The 17,500-nt window shown below is 40.2% G+C and overlaps 1 protein-coding gene across 2 annotated transcripts in view; it reads right to left on the bottom strand.

Moving 5' to 3' along the window:
* LOC137381364 (coiled-coil domain-containing protein 15-like) overlaps positions 1–17,500 on the bottom strand; it is a 42,528-nt gene that overhangs the window by 9,947 nt on the left and 15,081 nt on the right. Inside the window, exons 1-5 of one of the 2 annotated variants that reach the window (XM_068053831.1) lie at positions 16,954–17,178; positions 16,542–16,736; positions 13,352–13,468; positions 10,337–10,492; positions 4,954–5,073 (exon numbers count right to left, since the gene is read on the bottom strand). In XM_068053831.1, coding sequence (XP_067909932.1) covers positions 4,954–5,073; positions 10,337–10,492; positions 13,352–13,468; positions 16,542–16,736; positions 16,954–17,067 — 702 coding nt within the window. In that variant the 5' untranslated portion in view covers positions 17,068–17,178. Of the gene's footprint in view, positions 1–4,953; positions 5,074–10,336; positions 10,493–13,351; positions 13,469–16,541; positions 16,737–16,953; positions 17,179–17,500 lie in introns of those variants that run through there. The other variant, XM_068053830.1, reaches the window with a different exon arrangement.

Raw genomic sequence — 17,500 nt, 5'->3', positions numbered from 1 at the left:
ATTTTCTCTCTGAGGGTCATGAGTCTTTGGAACTCTCTTCCTCAAAAAGCAGTGGAAGCAGAGTCTCTAAATATGTTTAAGGCAGAGGTGGATAGATTCTTGATAAGCAAGGGGGTGAAAGGTTATCTGGGTAGGTGGTAATGTGGAGAAATCAGTTCAGCCATGAACTTATTGAATGGCGGAGCTGGCTCGAGGGGCCTACTCCTGCTCCCAATTCTTATGTTCGTATGTAAGGACAGTCCTAGCAACTACAGGCCAGTTAGTTTAGTCAGTGATGGGCAAGGTTTTAGAAATAATAATCAAGGAAAATATCAACAGTCACTTAGAGAGGTTCAAGTTAATTAAGGGTGGCCAGCATGTATTTGTAAAACACAGATCATACTTGACTAATCTAATTGAATTTTTTGCTGAATTAACAGAGAAAGTTGATGAAGGAATGTGGTGGATGTGGTGTATATGGATTTTAAGAAAGCATTGGATAAGGTACCACAGAAAAGGCTGGTTAACAAAACTGAAGCTCATGGAATAGGAGGTCAAAGTCAATTTGGATAAAAAATTGGCTTAAGGACAGAAAACAGCAAGTCAGATTGGAGGACGGTAGACAGTGGTGTTCCCCAAGGGTTAGTGCTGTGACCACTGCTTTTTTTGCTATATATAAATGACTTGGATCTTGGAATAAAGAGTAGAATCTCAAAAGTTGCTGACAACACCAAACTTGGTGGTATGGCAAACAGCGAGGATGATACGAACCGCCTGCAACAGGACGTAGATATGCGAACAAAATGGGCAGACAGGTGGCAGATGGAATTTAATACTGACAAGTATTAAGTGATGCATTTTGGCAGATGGAATAGGGAGAGGCAACATATATTTAATGGCACAGTTCCAAAGAGTGTGCAGGAATAGTGGGACCTGGGGGCGCATATGTATAGATCTTTGAAGATGGCAGAACATATTGAGGGAGTGGTTAGTGAACCATATGGGATCTTGGCTTCATAAATAGAGGCATTGAGTACAAAAGCAGAGAGGTTATGCTGAGCCTTTACAAAGCTCTGGTTAGGCCCCAACTGGAGTATTGCGTCCAGTTCTAGTCACCACACTTCAGGAAGGATCTGAGGGTCCTTGAGAGGGTGCAGAGGAGATTTACCAGAATGATTTCAGGGATTTTAGTTACAAGGTTAGGGTGAAAATGCTTGATTTGTTCTCTGTAGAACAAAGGAGATTGAGGGGAGATTTAATAGAAGTGTACAAGATTATGACAGGCTTAGATAAGTTAGACAAGGAAAAATTGTTCCCTATAACAAATAGTACTAGGACTAGGGGACACAGATTGAAGGTTTTGGGAAAGATGCAGGGGAATAAACAGAAGAACTTTTTTTTACGCAGCAGGTAGTAATGACCTGGAACTCGCTGCCCACAAAGGTGGTAGAAACGGAGATGATTGGTGACTTCAAGAGGAAGTTGGATGGCCACTTGAGAGAAATAGACTTGTAGGGCAACGGGCCGAATGGCCTCCGGTGCTGTAAATGACTATGACTCAGTACAGCTGTGGCAAAACTTTCCTACTTTTATATTCTATTCCCCTTGCAATAAAAGCCAGCATTTCATATGCCTTCCTAATCACTTGCTGGACAGCTAGATCCCTCTGTACGCCAGAGCTCTGCAGTCTCTTTCCATTTAAATAATATACTGTTTTTCTATTCTTCCTGACAAAGTGGACAATTTCACATTTTCTCACATTATACTCCATCTGCCAAATTTTTGTCCACTGCTTATGTCCTCTTGACAACTTACCTTCCTATCTATCTTGGCGTCATCTGCAAATTTAGCTACCACACATTCAGTCCCTCCGTCCAAGTCATTGACATAGATCGTAAATAGTTGAGGATCCAGCACTGATCCCTGTGGCACTCCACTAGTTACATCCTGCCAACCTGGAAATGACCCATTTATCCCTACTCTGTGCTTCCTGTTGGCTAACCAATCCTCTATCCATGTTAGCTCGTACATCATGAGCTCTTATTTTGTGTAGTAACCTTTGATGTGGCACCTAAACCAATGCTCTTTGAAAATCTTCAAGTACACATCAGCAGGATCCTCTTTATTCATGTTGCTTGTTACTTCCTCAAAAGAACTCTAATAAATTAGTCAAACACAATTTCCCTTGCACAAAACTATGTTGACTCTGCCTGATCGTATTACGATTTTCTAAATGTCCTGCTAAAATCTCCATAATAATGGATTCTAGCATTTTCTCTACGACAAATGTTAGGCTAACTGGCATATAGTTTCCTGCTTGCTGTCTCCCTCCTTTCTTCAATAGAGGTGTTGAATTAGCGATTTGCCAATCCAATTCTGCAGGAAGTAACTCACCTCCTGACTCCCAAAGCCTGTCCACCATCTACAAGGCACAAGTTAGGAGTGTCATGGAATACTCTCCACTAGCCTGGATGAGTGCAGCTCCAACAACATTCAAGAAGCTCGACACGATCCAGGACAAAACAACCTGCCTGATCAGTATGCCATCCACATTAAACATTCACTCCATGCACTATCGCCACAAAGTGGCAGCAGTGTGTACCATTTACAAGATTCACTTCAGCAGCTCACCAGGAATCCTTCAACAATACCTTCCAAACCATCAACCTCTACTACCTAGAAGGACAAGGGCAGCTGGTGCATGGGAACACCACCACCTGCAAGTTTCCTTCCAAGTCACACACTATCTTGACTGGAACTAAATCATTAATCTTTCATTATCACTGCGTCAAAATTCTGGAACTCCCTCCTTAACAGCACTGTGGGTATGCAGAAATCACATGGATTCCAGCAGTTCAAGGCAGCAGCGCACCACCACCTTTTCAAGGACAATAAATACTGGCCTTGCCAATGATGCTCACATCCCATGAATATATTAAAAAACAACACTGGCTGTGTACATGTGCACTCCCAGCTAGTGTCACAAAAGTTGTCTGTATGCCTTTAAGACTGAGAAAAAGGATTTCTCTGAGAACAGTGAATGCTGAACTGGGTGGGGCAATTGCAAGGCAATCTGTTTTTCCAAGCCACTTAGCAGAGAAATGACTGTCACATGACTGGCTGCTGGGGAGTTTCTCTTTTGCAAGAAAAAAAACAATTTTGGCTGGAACCTGTTTTTGGAAAACCAGAGAAAGAGGCCTCTCGCTGAAAGAAAGCAACAGACCAGTTGCTGCAGGAAACCTGGGGTTTACAGACCACAAAAAGAACTCTCCCAGCGTGGAATGCTTGTCTCTTTTGTAAAAAAAAAGGAATCTTACATTTAAGGTGCGGTTTTGACCTGCCTGAAGAGAAGGAAGACGACGCTGGAAGACCCAGAGAAAGAGAATCACTGCTTTGGAGAAAGACTCCTTTGCTGACAGGAAGCATGGCATTAAGGGTGGGAAGATTCCAGTTGTTTCCAGTCTCTGGAAACTCTCTGCCTCAAAAGTGAGTCCTGTTGCCTTTTTTGTGTGTTTGAAAGATCCTGAAACCTCAGGAAAGTTTCTGCTGTTGGACTGATACTTAGAAATCCAAGAAGACCTGTTGCTACACCTTTTGCTGGGAGATCTGCATGACGCCTGCTGCAGACAAATTGCCCTGAATGCCTACCCAGCAAAGACTGTTCATTAATTTCACCTGGAGACTTCGAGTGCCACCTGACTATTCGAGTCTGGGACACCTCACTGAACCGGAAATAACCCACCAGGACTGACAACCCAGTTATTTTACTATTCCTAAGAAACAGCACTAATTTATAACATGATTTTAAAAAGCAGTTAACCATTGGGTTTTGAATGTATGTGTGCGCATGAGGGTTAGGATGAATAAGGTATAAAATCTGTTCATACATATAGGTTTATCTCATTACTGTTTAAAATTGGTTTATTAATAAATAGTTAATTTGCTGTTGGTTTTAAAGGCCCGCTACCCGACATCGGGTGGGGCCCCTTTTCCGGGTCCGTCTTTCGGGCTCAGGTCGGGTCTGGCCCGGCCAGACACGCGGCAAGTGCTCTGCCGATGAGTAATAAAACATTTTTTTAAATTTACCTGTGCTGCGAGTCCAGGACGAAACTGAGTCTGCGCAGTGAGCGAATGACGTCACTATGATGTCATCACACATGCACTGCAGCTTCATGGAGCTTCCCAGTCGGAAGGTAAGTAAAGGGATGGTTGGGTCGGGCTTGGGTCCGCTGTGGATTGGTCAGGTTTGGGTCGGGTTCTTTTTCCCGACCTGAGCAGGCCTTTAGTTGGTTTGGTGTGCTTTATTGTGGGGAATAAATGCAGTGTTTAATTTGGCTAATTTCCAGTAGGTTGGAAACTTTACTAATATGCTGTGACCTGTGGAGTAGCGGGACTGAATTAACTGCATTACTCCTGCTTTGGTCATAATACTGGGTACAATCAGGAACTGGAACTCTAACCCCAAGATTGAGGAGGCCAATTTATTAGCACTACCACCACCATGTCTCCAATTAATTAACTCAGCACAGACTTATTACAGGAAACCATCTCAGCTAAGAGATTATCCAGTAAGTAGCTAAGCAATCAATTGAGTACTTACATATTTTCTAAAAACGTTATACTAGAAAAGCAAACTTTAGGAGACTATTTCCTACACAACTGCATTGAAAAAAAACCAAACACCCCCACATCAAATTTTTCTGCAGTATTACTGCATCTGCCAGATGAAATTTTGTTTGTCATACAACTTCCACTAGGCAACACAGTGCATGCTATTAGAAGGCATAAAAATCACTCAGTAGAGGTATCAACAGATTTTTAGTTCCCTTGCATCCACCCTCCCAATGGTAAATGTAAACTGACTTTTTCCCCTTTCATAAAGAAAAGTCAAATTGATGGAGGGATGAACCAAAAATATCTGTGCGTCATCACCCGAGATTTTGTTTAACTCATCTGGAAGTGAATAGAACTTACCCGTTTCTTACTTTCTTCGTGGTCCACACCAGGCTGCAAGATGAGGGCTGCCTTATAGTCAGTACTGAACCCTACACAAGAACCTTTGGGGTAGGGCACACGATAAAGTCGACTACAGGGCTGAAACAACAATTTATATACACACACACACACAGTTAGATCAGAGTCTACTGCGAGGAACTCAATCAATCAATAACAAAGGGGTTATAAACCATACAAAAACATCAAAATTTTCAGCAAGGGAGGAGGCCATTCAGCCCATCGTGTTGTCGCTGGCTGACAAGTAACCATCCAGCCTTATCCCATTTTCCAGCTCTTGGTCCATAGCCTTGTAGGTTACGGCTCTTCACGTGCATATCTAAATATTTTAAATGTTCTATGAAGGTTTCTGCCTCTACCATGCTTTCAGAGAGAGTTCCGGATCCCCACCACCCACTGGGTGAAAACAAATTCCCCTTGAATCCCTTCCAAACCCCTTACCCTAAATATATGTCCCCTGGTTATGAACCCCTCAACCAAGGGGAATAGGGCCTTCCTATCCACTCAATCTAACTCCCTCAATTTTATACACTTCGATTAGTTCTCCCCTCAACCTCCTCCGTTCCAAAGAAAGCAACCATAGCCTATACAATCTTTCCTCATAACTAACATTCTCCAGTCCGGGCAACATCCTTGTAAATCTTCTCTATACCCTCTCTAGTGCAATCACATCTTTCCTATAGTGCAGTGACCAGAGCTGCACGCAGTAGTCCAGCTGTGGCCTGATTGGTATTTTATACAGTTCCAGCATAACCTCCTAGCTCATATTCTATGCCTCGGCTAATAAATGCAAGTATCCCATATGCCTTCTTGACCAACGTATCTACTGTCCAACCACCCTCAGGGATCTGTGGGCATGCACTCCAAGGTCCATCTGTTTTTCAACACTTCTCAGTATCCTACCAACTTATTGCATATTTCCTTACCTTGTTAGCCTTCCCCAAATGCATTATCTCACACTTCTCTGGATTGAACTCCATTTGCCACAATTTCACCTACCCGAATAGTCCATTGATATTTTCCTGCAGTCTACAGCTTTCTTCATCAACCACCACACGGCCAATATTTGTATTATCTGCAAACATCTTAATCATACCCCCTATATTCAAGTCCAAATCATCAATATATACCATAATAAGCAAAGGACCTAGTACCAAGCCCAGCAGAACCCCAACGGAAACAGCCATCCAGTCACAAAAAAACCCATTGACCTTTATTTCCTGCGCCTGAGCCAACTTTGGATCCAACTTGCCACTTTGCCTTGGATGCCATGGGCTTTTATTTTTGTGACCAGTCTGCCATGTAGGACCTTATCAAAAGCCTTGCTAAAATCCATATAGACCACATTACATGCACTACCCTCATTGAATTTTTTGAGGAGCTATTAAGGAGGGTCAATGTTAGTCAGACATGACCTTCCCATAATGAATCAGTGCTGTCTTTGATTAATCTGTATCTTTCTAAATGAAGCTTTATCTTGTCCCTCAGAATTTTTTCCAATAATCTTCCCACCACTGAGGTTAGGCTGAGTAGCCTGTAATTGGGGTGGCACAGTGGCGCAGTGGTTAGCACTGCAGCCTCACAGCTCCAGGGACCCGGGTTCGATTCTGGGTACTGCCTGTGCGGAGTTTGCAAGTTCTCCCTGTGTCTGCGTGGGTTTCCTCCGGGTGCTCCGGTTTCCTCCCACATGCCAAAGACTTGCAGTTTGATAGGTTAATTGGCCATTATAAATTGCCCCTAGTATAGGTAGGTGGTAGGGAAATATATAGGGACCGGTGGGGATGTGATAGGAATACGGGATTAGTGTAGGATTAGTGTAAATGGGTGGTTGATGGTCGGCACAGACTCGGTGGGCCGAAGGGCCTGTTAAAGTGCTGTATCTCTAAACTAAACTAAACTACTCAGTCTACCCCTTTCTCCCTTTGTAGACAATGCTACAATGTTAACTCTCCTCCAGACTTCTGGCACCATGCTAGTAACCAGAGAGATTGGAAAATGAAGAGCCTCCACTATTTCTTTCCTTGCTTCCCTTAACAGCCAAGGATACATTTCGTCCAGGCCTGGGGATTTATCCACTTTCAAAGATGTTAAACGCCTTAATGCTTCCTTTCTCACTGTTAATTTCACCTAATATTTCACACTCCTTCCTGATTGCAACGTCTGTGAAACAGAAGCAAAATATTCATTAAGAACCATACCATGTCCTCCATCTCCACACACACAATAGACTTATGGTTCCTAATAGGCCCTGCTCTTTCTTTAGCTATCCTCTTGCTCTTTTATCTATTTGCCTTTGTGTTTTCCTAATTTCCTCCCTACAGTTTTAATATTTCTCTAGGTTTTCTGCAATATTGAGCCGTTGGTATCAATCATAAGCTTCCCTTTTACTTTACCCTCTCCTTTAAGCCCCTTGACATCTTGGGGGGGGGGGGTGCTCTGAATGTTAGTCCCAGCCTTTTTCTTTAAGGGAACATTCTTGCTCTGACGCCTCACTATCTCTTCCTTGAATGCCTCCCATTGATCTGGTACTGATTTTACCTTCAAGTAGCTATTTCCAGTCTACTTTAGCTAAATCACAGCTTAGTAAAACGTAGCTTTTCCCCAATTGAGAACTTTTATTGCTGGTTTATCTTTGCCCTTTACCATAACTACTCTAAATCTAACTGAATTATGATCACTTCCACTGAAGTGCACCCCTACTGATACCCCTTCCACCTGCCTAGCTTCATTCTCTAACCACTGTCTCTCTTATTGGCTTGCCACATATTGGCTAAAAACGTTATCCTGAATGCATTTTAAGAATTCTGCTCCCTCTGTGCCTTTCACACTATATCTATCAGAGTTAATATCAGACTAGTTGAAATCCCCTATTATGGCCCAATTGTTTTGCACTTCTCAGAGATATGCCCAAACATTTGCTCTTCTGTCTCCCTCAGATTGTCTGAGGGATCTATAGTACACTCCCAGTAGCAAGTGCCCCTTTATTGTTCTTCACTTCAACCCATATGACCTCATGTGATGATCCTTCTACCATATCATTCCTCTTCAGTGATAATTGTTGCTTTCATCAATATTGCAACCCCTCCCCCTTTATCTCCTGCTCTCTCTCGTCTAAAAATCCTGTGACCCTGTTGAGCTGCCAATCCTCCCCTTCTTTCAGCCATGTCACAGTAATAGCTGTGATACCATGCTCTAATGTGTCAATCTGTGCTCTCAGCTCATCTGCCTTATTCCCTATACTTCTTGTGTTTGGAAGTAAGTAGCAGAGTCCAGACATTTTAAACCTTTTTCTGGGATAGACACCTTTAATTTTGTTTATTTTCCAATTATTTCAATTCAAAAGTTGTATTATTTATTAATTACCTTTTTTAAGCATTAAATTTCCATTTTACTGTTATTTACATTACTTAATTCAAATTCCTGCATAATTTAAATTATTTTAGTAAAAAAGATGACCGAATTATCAGTAGACCAAGATTTTTAGGCTACAATCAGGTTGTGACAGGATTAATTTAAAAAAGATTCCATGAAATCATCTCAGTTAATTTAAAACAAATCACCAGCATTTTTTTTTAAAAAACACAAATGGAAAAATATACTTGTTTCAGATGAAATGTGGCAGCGAATGGATTATAGTTCCATGCAAAGAATTAAGATATACACAATATGGAAACCTTTGTCCTGGGTTCAGGATTCTTTACAATAGGAAATGGTTTGTTAGTTGCAATGCTAGATTTTTCCTGAGTCGGTTGCATCTGGAATCTATAATTAAAATTGAGAGTTTCCACCCACCATGCTTAAAAAAAAGTGTTTGATGAAGCAGTCATTCATTTTGATGACACAAAGTATTTTGGTATTACTTAGAAAAGATAGGCACAATGGAAAATGAGGTGAGGTAACCCTGATGATAAAGGATGAAAAAGGATCTTAGCCAAGAAAATCAAGATGTAGAATTAGTAAGGTGCAGCTACAAAATAACAAAAGGCAGAAAACACTGATGGGAGTAGTTTATAGGACCACTATTAGTTATCATAACGTTGAACAGAGTATAAATCAGAAAATTAGAGGATGATGTAACAAGAGTAATGTAATAACCATGGGGCACTTAAATTTACACAAATTGGCAAAAGTAGCTTGGAGAATTAGTTCATGGAATGCATTCGAGGCAGTTTTCTAGAACATGTTGAAGAACCAACAAGGGAATAGGCTATTTCAGATCTACTACTGTGTAATGAGACAGAGTTAATTAGTAATCTTTCAGTAAAGGATTCTCTAGGATCACAATATGACAAATTTCATATTAAGCTTGAGAGTGTTATGGTTAAGTCCAAAACTAGGGTCTTAATCTTAAGCAAAGCCAATTACAGAGGTATGAGGGGTGAGTTGGTTGAGGTAGGTTGGGCAATTAGGCTAAAAGATATGATGGCACATAAGCAATGGCAAACATTAAACAAAAAATTCATAATTCGCAACGACTATTGAATTGAGAAATAAAAACTCCACAGGAAAAGTGGTACAGCCATGGCTAACTAGAGAAGTTAATTAGATTGAAAGAAGCTTACAATGCTGCCAGTGGTAAGCCTGAGAATTGAAAGGGTTAAAATTAATAAAGAATGACCAAGACATGGTAAGGTAAACAGGGAGAAAACATAATGTGTAAAATAGCAAGAATTATAAAAATCCATTGGGAGAGCTTTTACACACAAGTATGTAAAAAGGAAGAGATTTTTTTAAAAGTTAACGTGGGACCCTTAGAGGCAGAGACAGAAGTAGCTATAATAATAGGGAATGAAGGAAATGGCAGAGATGTTAAACAAATATTGTGTGCCTATCTTCACAGTAGAGGACACAAAGAACATACTGGAAATTGTGGGTAACTAAGGTTCTAATAAAGATCTTAAAAGTTATTTAAAAAACTGGAAAATTAATAGAACAAAAGCTGAAATATGTTGCATTAGCTTCATGAAAGATGGTTACATAGGAGGTTACGTAAGCCAGGGAATGATAGTTCCAACATTTTCATCATCCCTTAATGTGATACTAGAAGAAAGCACAATGAGGGTCAACCTACCCTCTCAGAATTCAAGGTACGGAGCTTGGGATGCTGCATTTTTTTTTTAAAAGTCAGTCAGCGAAGAAATTTAAACTAGCAGAGATGAAAAATTAGATTTAGATTCTGTTTCATACTAGAATGAATGTGAAAGCTGCAAATGGTTTTGAAGAAATAGTATTTTGCACCTATTAAATAAAATGTTACATTGATTGAAAATCACATATTTAGAAGAATTCTGCATTGCTGCTTGCTACAACACAATTTAGAATAATGTGGACACCCAAGACTAACCTTTTCATGTTCCAGCTCAGGCTGAAAGGTAACTTGTTTCCCACCCATCAATTTCTGCGGCTGTTCCTGCAACTCTGCAGGCAGGTCATGCTGGCCTTCCAAACATGTGAAATCTTCTGTGATGTTTAGTTGTGCCTTTTTCCGCGATACAGGGTTCTGGAAAAAGGAGAAAATGCCTTGAATGGCAGACAAGACGACCATCCTGGTGTCTTTTTAACCCCCTAACAAGATTCTTACCACCACATAATTACATAACTGACAAAGGACTTGGAAGCAGCTATTGAATCAGTATGGTAAACCATCATCCAAATTCCATCAGTGTAACAGATACAAGTGTCTCATCAATAAAACATTAGCTGTAATGCCTCAAATCACTGGATTTTTTTTAGATGATGTTAAAATTCCATGGCTTATAATTATATGAGAGGGCTGTATGCTGCACTCTCCCTTGTAGAACAGCTTGTAGGATATGAGGAAGGTCACAGTTCAGTGTATGTCATTACAAACCAGGAACACCACAAAAGTTATAACGTATATTTATATAGAACCTTTAACATAATAAAAATGTCCCAAGGTGCTTCACAAGAAGTAAAACAAAGTATGACACCAAGCTACAAACATAAGAACTTAAGAAACAGAAGCAGAACAAGGCCATTTGGCTCCTCAAGCCTGCTCTGCCATTCAATAAGATCATGGTTTATCTGATCATGGCTTTCACTCCACTTTCCAGCCAACCACCCCCACCCCCCCATAACCCTTTACTCCCTTGTAGATCAAAAATCCGTCCAGCTTAACTTTGAAAATATTCAATAACTCAGCTTCCACTGCTCTCTGGGGTAGAGAATTCCAAAGATTCATAACCCTCAGAAGAAATTCCTCCTCACCTTTGTCTTAAATGGGAGATCCCTAATTCTGAAACTGTGCCCCCCAGTTCTAGATTCCCCGAGGGGAAACATCCTCTCAGCATCTAACCTGTCAAGCCCCCTAAAAATCTAATATATTTCAATAAGATCACCTCTCATTCTTCTTAACTCCAATGAATATAGGCCCAACTTGCTCAACCTTCATAAGGCAACCCCTTTGTCCCAGGAATCAACCTAGTGAACCTTCCCTGAAATTGGGACATGTTACTAAGACACAGTTTGAGCCAGTGCCTTCAGGAGAAGGGGGGGAGAAAAATCTGATTAGAAAAAAAAAAATCCAGTCTGAGAACACCATTTCTCTTTGACTGCAGACAGAATTCCAACCATTGATTTCAGGTTTCCAGTTAAACCCTGTTTAAAATTTAAGACAACCTTCACTTTCATAGTTTAAAATTCTGGTTAATTCAACCACACAATGTAGTTATCAGTCATAAGTAACTTTGATATAATTTATGTTATTGCAAAATCTAAGTAAATACGAATTTTATTTTCATTTCAAGGGACAGTTAAACTAATTTTACATTTAAAAAGTAATGGCTTAATATTTTGATTCCTAAGTAAATGAACATTTAAAAAAAAACACATTGCCTTCAAAAGCTTGCTTTTAGTTTGTCTCTTCCCTTTTTCATGGGATGTGGGTGTCGCTGGCCAGGCCAGCATTTGTTGTCCATTCTTAACTGCCCATAACAATTGAATGGTTTGCTAGACCATTTCAGAGAGCAGTTCAGAGTCAACAACATTGCTGTGGGCTTGGAGTCACATGTAGGCCAGACCAGGTAAGGACAGCAGATTTCATTCTCTAAAGGACATTAATGAACCAGAAGAGATTTTACGATAATCGATGATAGTTTCATGGCACCATTACACAGACTAGCTTTCAATTCCACATTTTTTTTTTACTAATTAATGAATTTATTAATTGAATTTAAATTCCACTAGCTGCTGTGGTGAGATTTGAATCTGTGCCCCCAGGTTATTCGCCTTTGCCTCTGGATTACTAGTTCAGTGACATTACCACTATGCCACCATAGTTCAGCATTTTACTTTCAGGGATCAAGGAGTTAAATCTTCACTCGCACTATATTTAATTCATGGTCAGAATATTCAGCAATATATTCCTGCAATGCATTCCAATTTTGATTAAATACTGCGATTTTTCTCAGAAAGTAACCAGAATTGCAGTGTATGTAGTGGAGCTTCAAGCACTTGAGTGATCTAAAGCATCTGATTGATATCTAAATAGCAATAGAAATGCAAAGGTGGCTTTAATGTACAACTAAAACTGTTGCTTAACAAAAACACTCAACATTGAAGAAAGAGAACTTATGGAGATGAACTAATACCTCAGCAAATGTTCATTAGCAATATTTCAATGCAGTAGTAATGCAAAAAATGTATTAAACTGCTTAGTTTAATAGTTAGTTAGATATAGCTCTTGGGTCTAAAGGGATCAAAGGGTATGGGGCGAAAGCAGGAACAGGCTACTGAGTTGGATGTTCAGCCATGATCATAATGAATGGCGGAGCAGGCTCTAAGGGCCGAATGGCCTACTCTTGCTCCTATTTTCAATGCTTCCCTGTTTCTCATGGGTATATGTTTTTGAAATTAACTTTCACAAGTCCACTACATTGTAGAACTTAGAAAGGAAAGTAAATACTAGTCTTATACTACAGATTTTTGAATACTTGTTTGTTTTTTCTACACATAAAAATAGATGCTTGAGATTTAAAATGTTACTGTAAGGAAGTGTACAGCTGTAAAATCTGACTATTTTCAGCTAAGATTGATAGAATTGCTGTGGAGGTCTTAAGTGAAATGAGATTAGAGAAGACTGGCTTCTTGTGGACATAGACCACAATACATAACTACCCAATTCATCATTAAATTAGCTGTTTGAGATTAGAAAAACAGATTGATGCTTTTCTGGATTTTTCTAAAGAGAAAATTCAAATTGAGAGACAGGGAAAGAGATCACAACCATTAAGCTCACCAATCAGTTCAAAAACAGAGATTTCTGCTTGGCCCAAGAAAACAGAGTTATGATGTCACAGGCTTTAAGACCAGTTACATTACTAATAGCAATGTATCTCACATCTCTTGTTGGAGATGCCCTCCAGATTCCTCCTGGAAGTGCTGAGCATAAGTCCACTTCTGGTACTGTTTGACACGATGCAAGTCTATTCCGGGCCTCTTTTCTAACTCTGCTGAGCTAAAACAGATCAGATTGTTAGTATTAGTTTCAAAAGAACAGCTTTTTAACTGAGGCATGCACAAGTATAAATATAACTCATAAGGAACACTTCCGTTCTATGAGTTACCCTCGTTTGATATGTGATGCTATTTTACAAATGCTCAGAATGCATCCAGTTTATACAAGATTATCTTTGACTTCAGTTAGAAGCAAATGAACACTCCGATCAAATACAATGGGATAAGATAAAGAGCAACTAGTACACTGGGTAAGCTGCAAGTTTGTGCCTATAAATCCCTGCAGGGCACATTTCTGATTTCAGTTGATCCATCAAGGGAATCTACTGAGATGCAAATGGGCATCTGAAAATTGAGACAAACAAAAACTAGCCAGCCCCTCTTGTACAGTTACTCATTGCAGCTGAACTGGCAAATACCTGGGAGGGAGAAATTCACCTATGTGTGTTTTAATTTGATGAGTGAAAATAAACACTTCTAAAATGGGATAACAAATATCAGTTTTTTTCAAAAAAACTGTCAGGCAGAGTGCAATCTAAATTACTACACACTCCAAAATAACAGAACAGGGTCAAAGTACAGTAATATAAATTAGCTTCTCACTGACATTTGTTACAACATGGATCAAATAGTAAAGTATTTTCTGGGTTAGACTCATTTCCTCAAATGTACTTTCAGTCAAACGTCAGGTCATCAAAACAATTTAACAAGATACTGGTCAAATGTTTCCTGTTAAATTTTGTTTTCTGTTATTGAAACTACAGAATATTTAGAATTCTAATAGCTAGTTAATATAATTCACTGAATATAAAATCAACCAAACTGCAAATATAAAAAAAGCTAATCTTATTTAGAATAAGTTTTCAGATAAACTCCATGTCAATGACTCAATTGCCAGATGGGTTAACATGCGCACATATGTAATATTTGTCAGGCACATATAATCTAAATCAAATCAAAAGGCTAAGATTCAGTGGATGAATCATTGAAGGAAACTGATCACGAGTGAAAGTGATCCTGGTGTCCACTCAGAGTTGCTGTAACTTGGAACTCTAGATCTATCACACTCAAAGAAAACCTAAACTTCAGCATTATTGTTTCACTGCTAAAGGCAAGGTTTTTTTTATTGCTTCTTGTTCCACAAAGATACTACCCACTACTTTTGCTGCAAGTGGACAAGCAATTAACATAATATGTATTCATGGATCATTCAGTGGAGCTAACATTTAATAAATAGAAGTGGCTTTAGCTACTGAATCTACAATGGAACGGAGTACAAATATCAGACTGCAGTGTGCAAGATGGGGAAAAATCTGTTCAGAGGTTAAGCATCTATTGATTTAAATAATTCAAAGATGAAATGGGACAACTTATAATACAGCCATTTCTTGAAGAGATGAAACATAAACTTCCCCTTGTACTCAGTGTAATTTTTATACAACTTTGTCACTGCTTTTTGTGAAATGCATTTCAGAACTGTTGTGACACACTCCCTTAGTGCAAGAAAAGCAGTTTACAGGCTTTCAACTGAATAGCGTCAATCTTCATTGAGATTACTTAAATCTTGTTACAAAATAAATCCTCAATATGTCCAAGTAACGAGACACCTTGGCCGGAATTTTATGCCCCCTCAAAGAGCGGGGTGGGGGTGGGGTGCCATAAAATGGAGTGGCAGGCTTGTGGGGCCCTTCTCTACCTGCTTTCGCCTCTGTAGCCATTTTATGCGGGACGGCAGTGAGAAATGGCCTGCCCCAGGCCAATCAAGGCCCTTAAGTGGCCAATTAACAGTCACTTAAGGGCCTCCGCCCACTCACGGGATTTTACCATTGGCAAGCGGGCAGCCCAGCCTGAGAAAAGTAGGGAGCTTTCTGACAGCCTGGTGGGGGTCCTCCTGATCGGGCAATGTGCCCAGAGGGTCACCCGCAACACCCCAACACCCTCAATCGACCCCACTTGTCTTGCCCAATCGATCAACCCTGGTGAGGCCCCAAAAACTTACTTCTTTTCCAGGGTGTCCTTTCTCTTCACCTTGAAGCTGGGTGTAGTCCCAGCAGTGGCCACCACACTTGGTGGCACTGCTGGGACTAAGAGCTGCTGGCCTGCTGATTGACCGGTAGCTCCGTCAGGCAGGACTTCCTACTTCAATGAGGTGGAAGTCCTGCCCAAGGCCAATTTAGGGCCTGGGGACCATAAATTTAGTCTGGAACCCAGGCCCGGCGGAGGCGGTATCACCACTGACTTTTCAGTCAGTGGACGGCTCCCATCCAACAAGCGTAAAACTCTGGCCCTTGTCTCTGTTACCTATCTCGCATTTATAGGATCATGTCATCAGAAACTGTTAGTTGTCTATTTCTGCCTTCTTTTGGAATGTGATGGAATGATTGATATGCAAGCCCAAAAGGGAGCGAGGACGTACAAGATCCGATAAGAACTAATGGGTGATTATAACATTTTTGTGTCAAGACTTAAATTATATATGTTAGAATGTTCTCAGAGTGAGACTGGACCATTCAAGTGTTACCTTCAAGGGGGAGTGTCTCAGAACTTTCAGTGTCAAACTGTGCCAGGTTATATCACAATGACAAATTTAATTATATTGTTGTGTTTTAAGATCTTCACTACTTATATTGTAACTTCTCAATAAATCTTTCATATTAGAACACTCACTAGTCATTGTCCAAGATACCAGATCTTACATAAATTAGTCCTACTTAGATACTATTGCAGATACATGGAGAAAAGTGACAGACGATATCTCTGCAGCATCTGCAATGGGTATTAGTAGTAGACTTCCAGACAGGATTATTGAACAGAAAGGCAAATATTCTAGACTCAATTGTTTTTGTATTTTATGCTCATAAAAGTAATGGAATTTTAGTGCTGAGCAACGGAAGGACGCATCCGCATTGCACTTATTTGAAATTCTAGTTCCAATGTGGCACATTGACATGGTAGGATTTCATGATGTGCAATTTTCCATCTAGTCACTGAAACGGCTAGTCTCATATTATTGCTTTGATCTGAAGATTGAATAGCTTTGAGGGAATACCAGCTGCTGTTTAAGTTATGCTCACCTTCCGGGCTTGGTCACTAAATACATCTTCATCTTCCTCTTTGTCACTGCCTAGCCGCTGAGCATACACCCTCCTTGAGTTTGGACTAAAAATAGCAAACCCCACATTGCTACCACGAAACATGCAAGTATTTTTATTTGGAGTGAGCTGTTCAGCTGAAGCAGATTGCTTTAACACACGATCATCCCTTTCAACCTAAAAGAAACAGTAATAAGGTTGGTAAAGGGGTACATGTACATATAGACTATTATGCCTCTAAAGTGTATTACTTAAAGTAAGGTGTGAAACAGCTTACAATCTTACAGTTGCTATTTTCTTTGACTTTTGATCAAACTGAATCCTATCTTCATAGCACAGCACACCACACCACTTCACTTGCAATGCATGCAGCATTGTGGCTAACTTGACTTACGCGACATACTAAGGAAATCCCAACTAAGAAGTCTGATAAATCACCAGGGCTGGATGAGATGTATCGAAATATACTGAGGGAAGTAAGGGTGGAAACTGTGGAGGCACTGGCCATAATCTTCCAATCCTCCTTAGATACAGTACATTTTGATCAAAAGTCAAGGTCGACAGGGCTGGGTTTGCCGCTTTCGTTTCCGGTGCCGAGGTCGATGCCGGGTGGAAAATGCTGCAGATGTTGGAAATCTGAAATAAAAACAGGAAATGCTGGAAATACTCAGCAGGTCAGGTAGCATTTGTGGCAAGAGAAACAGTTAACATTCTGAGAATAGGCCAACTACCTGAAACGTTAGAGTTAACATAAAGGGGAGGTGGTGGCATAGTGGTATTGTCACTGGACTAGTAACCCAGAGACCCAGGATATTGCTCTGGGGACATGGGTTCAAATCCCACCACAGCAGAAGGTGGAATTTGAATTCAATTAATAAATCTGGAATTAAAAGCTAGTCTAATGATGGTCATGAAACCATTGTCAATTGTTGTAAAAACCC

Source organism: Heterodontus francisci, chromosome 22, assembly GCF_036365525.1.
Source record: "Heterodontus francisci isolate sHetFra1 chromosome 22, sHetFra1.hap1, whole genome shotgun sequence".
NCBI lineage: Eukaryota > Metazoa > Chordata > Chondrichthyes > Heterodontiformes > Heterodontidae > Heterodontus > Heterodontus francisci.
This window is presented reverse-complemented; position numbering and strand designations above follow the sequence as displayed.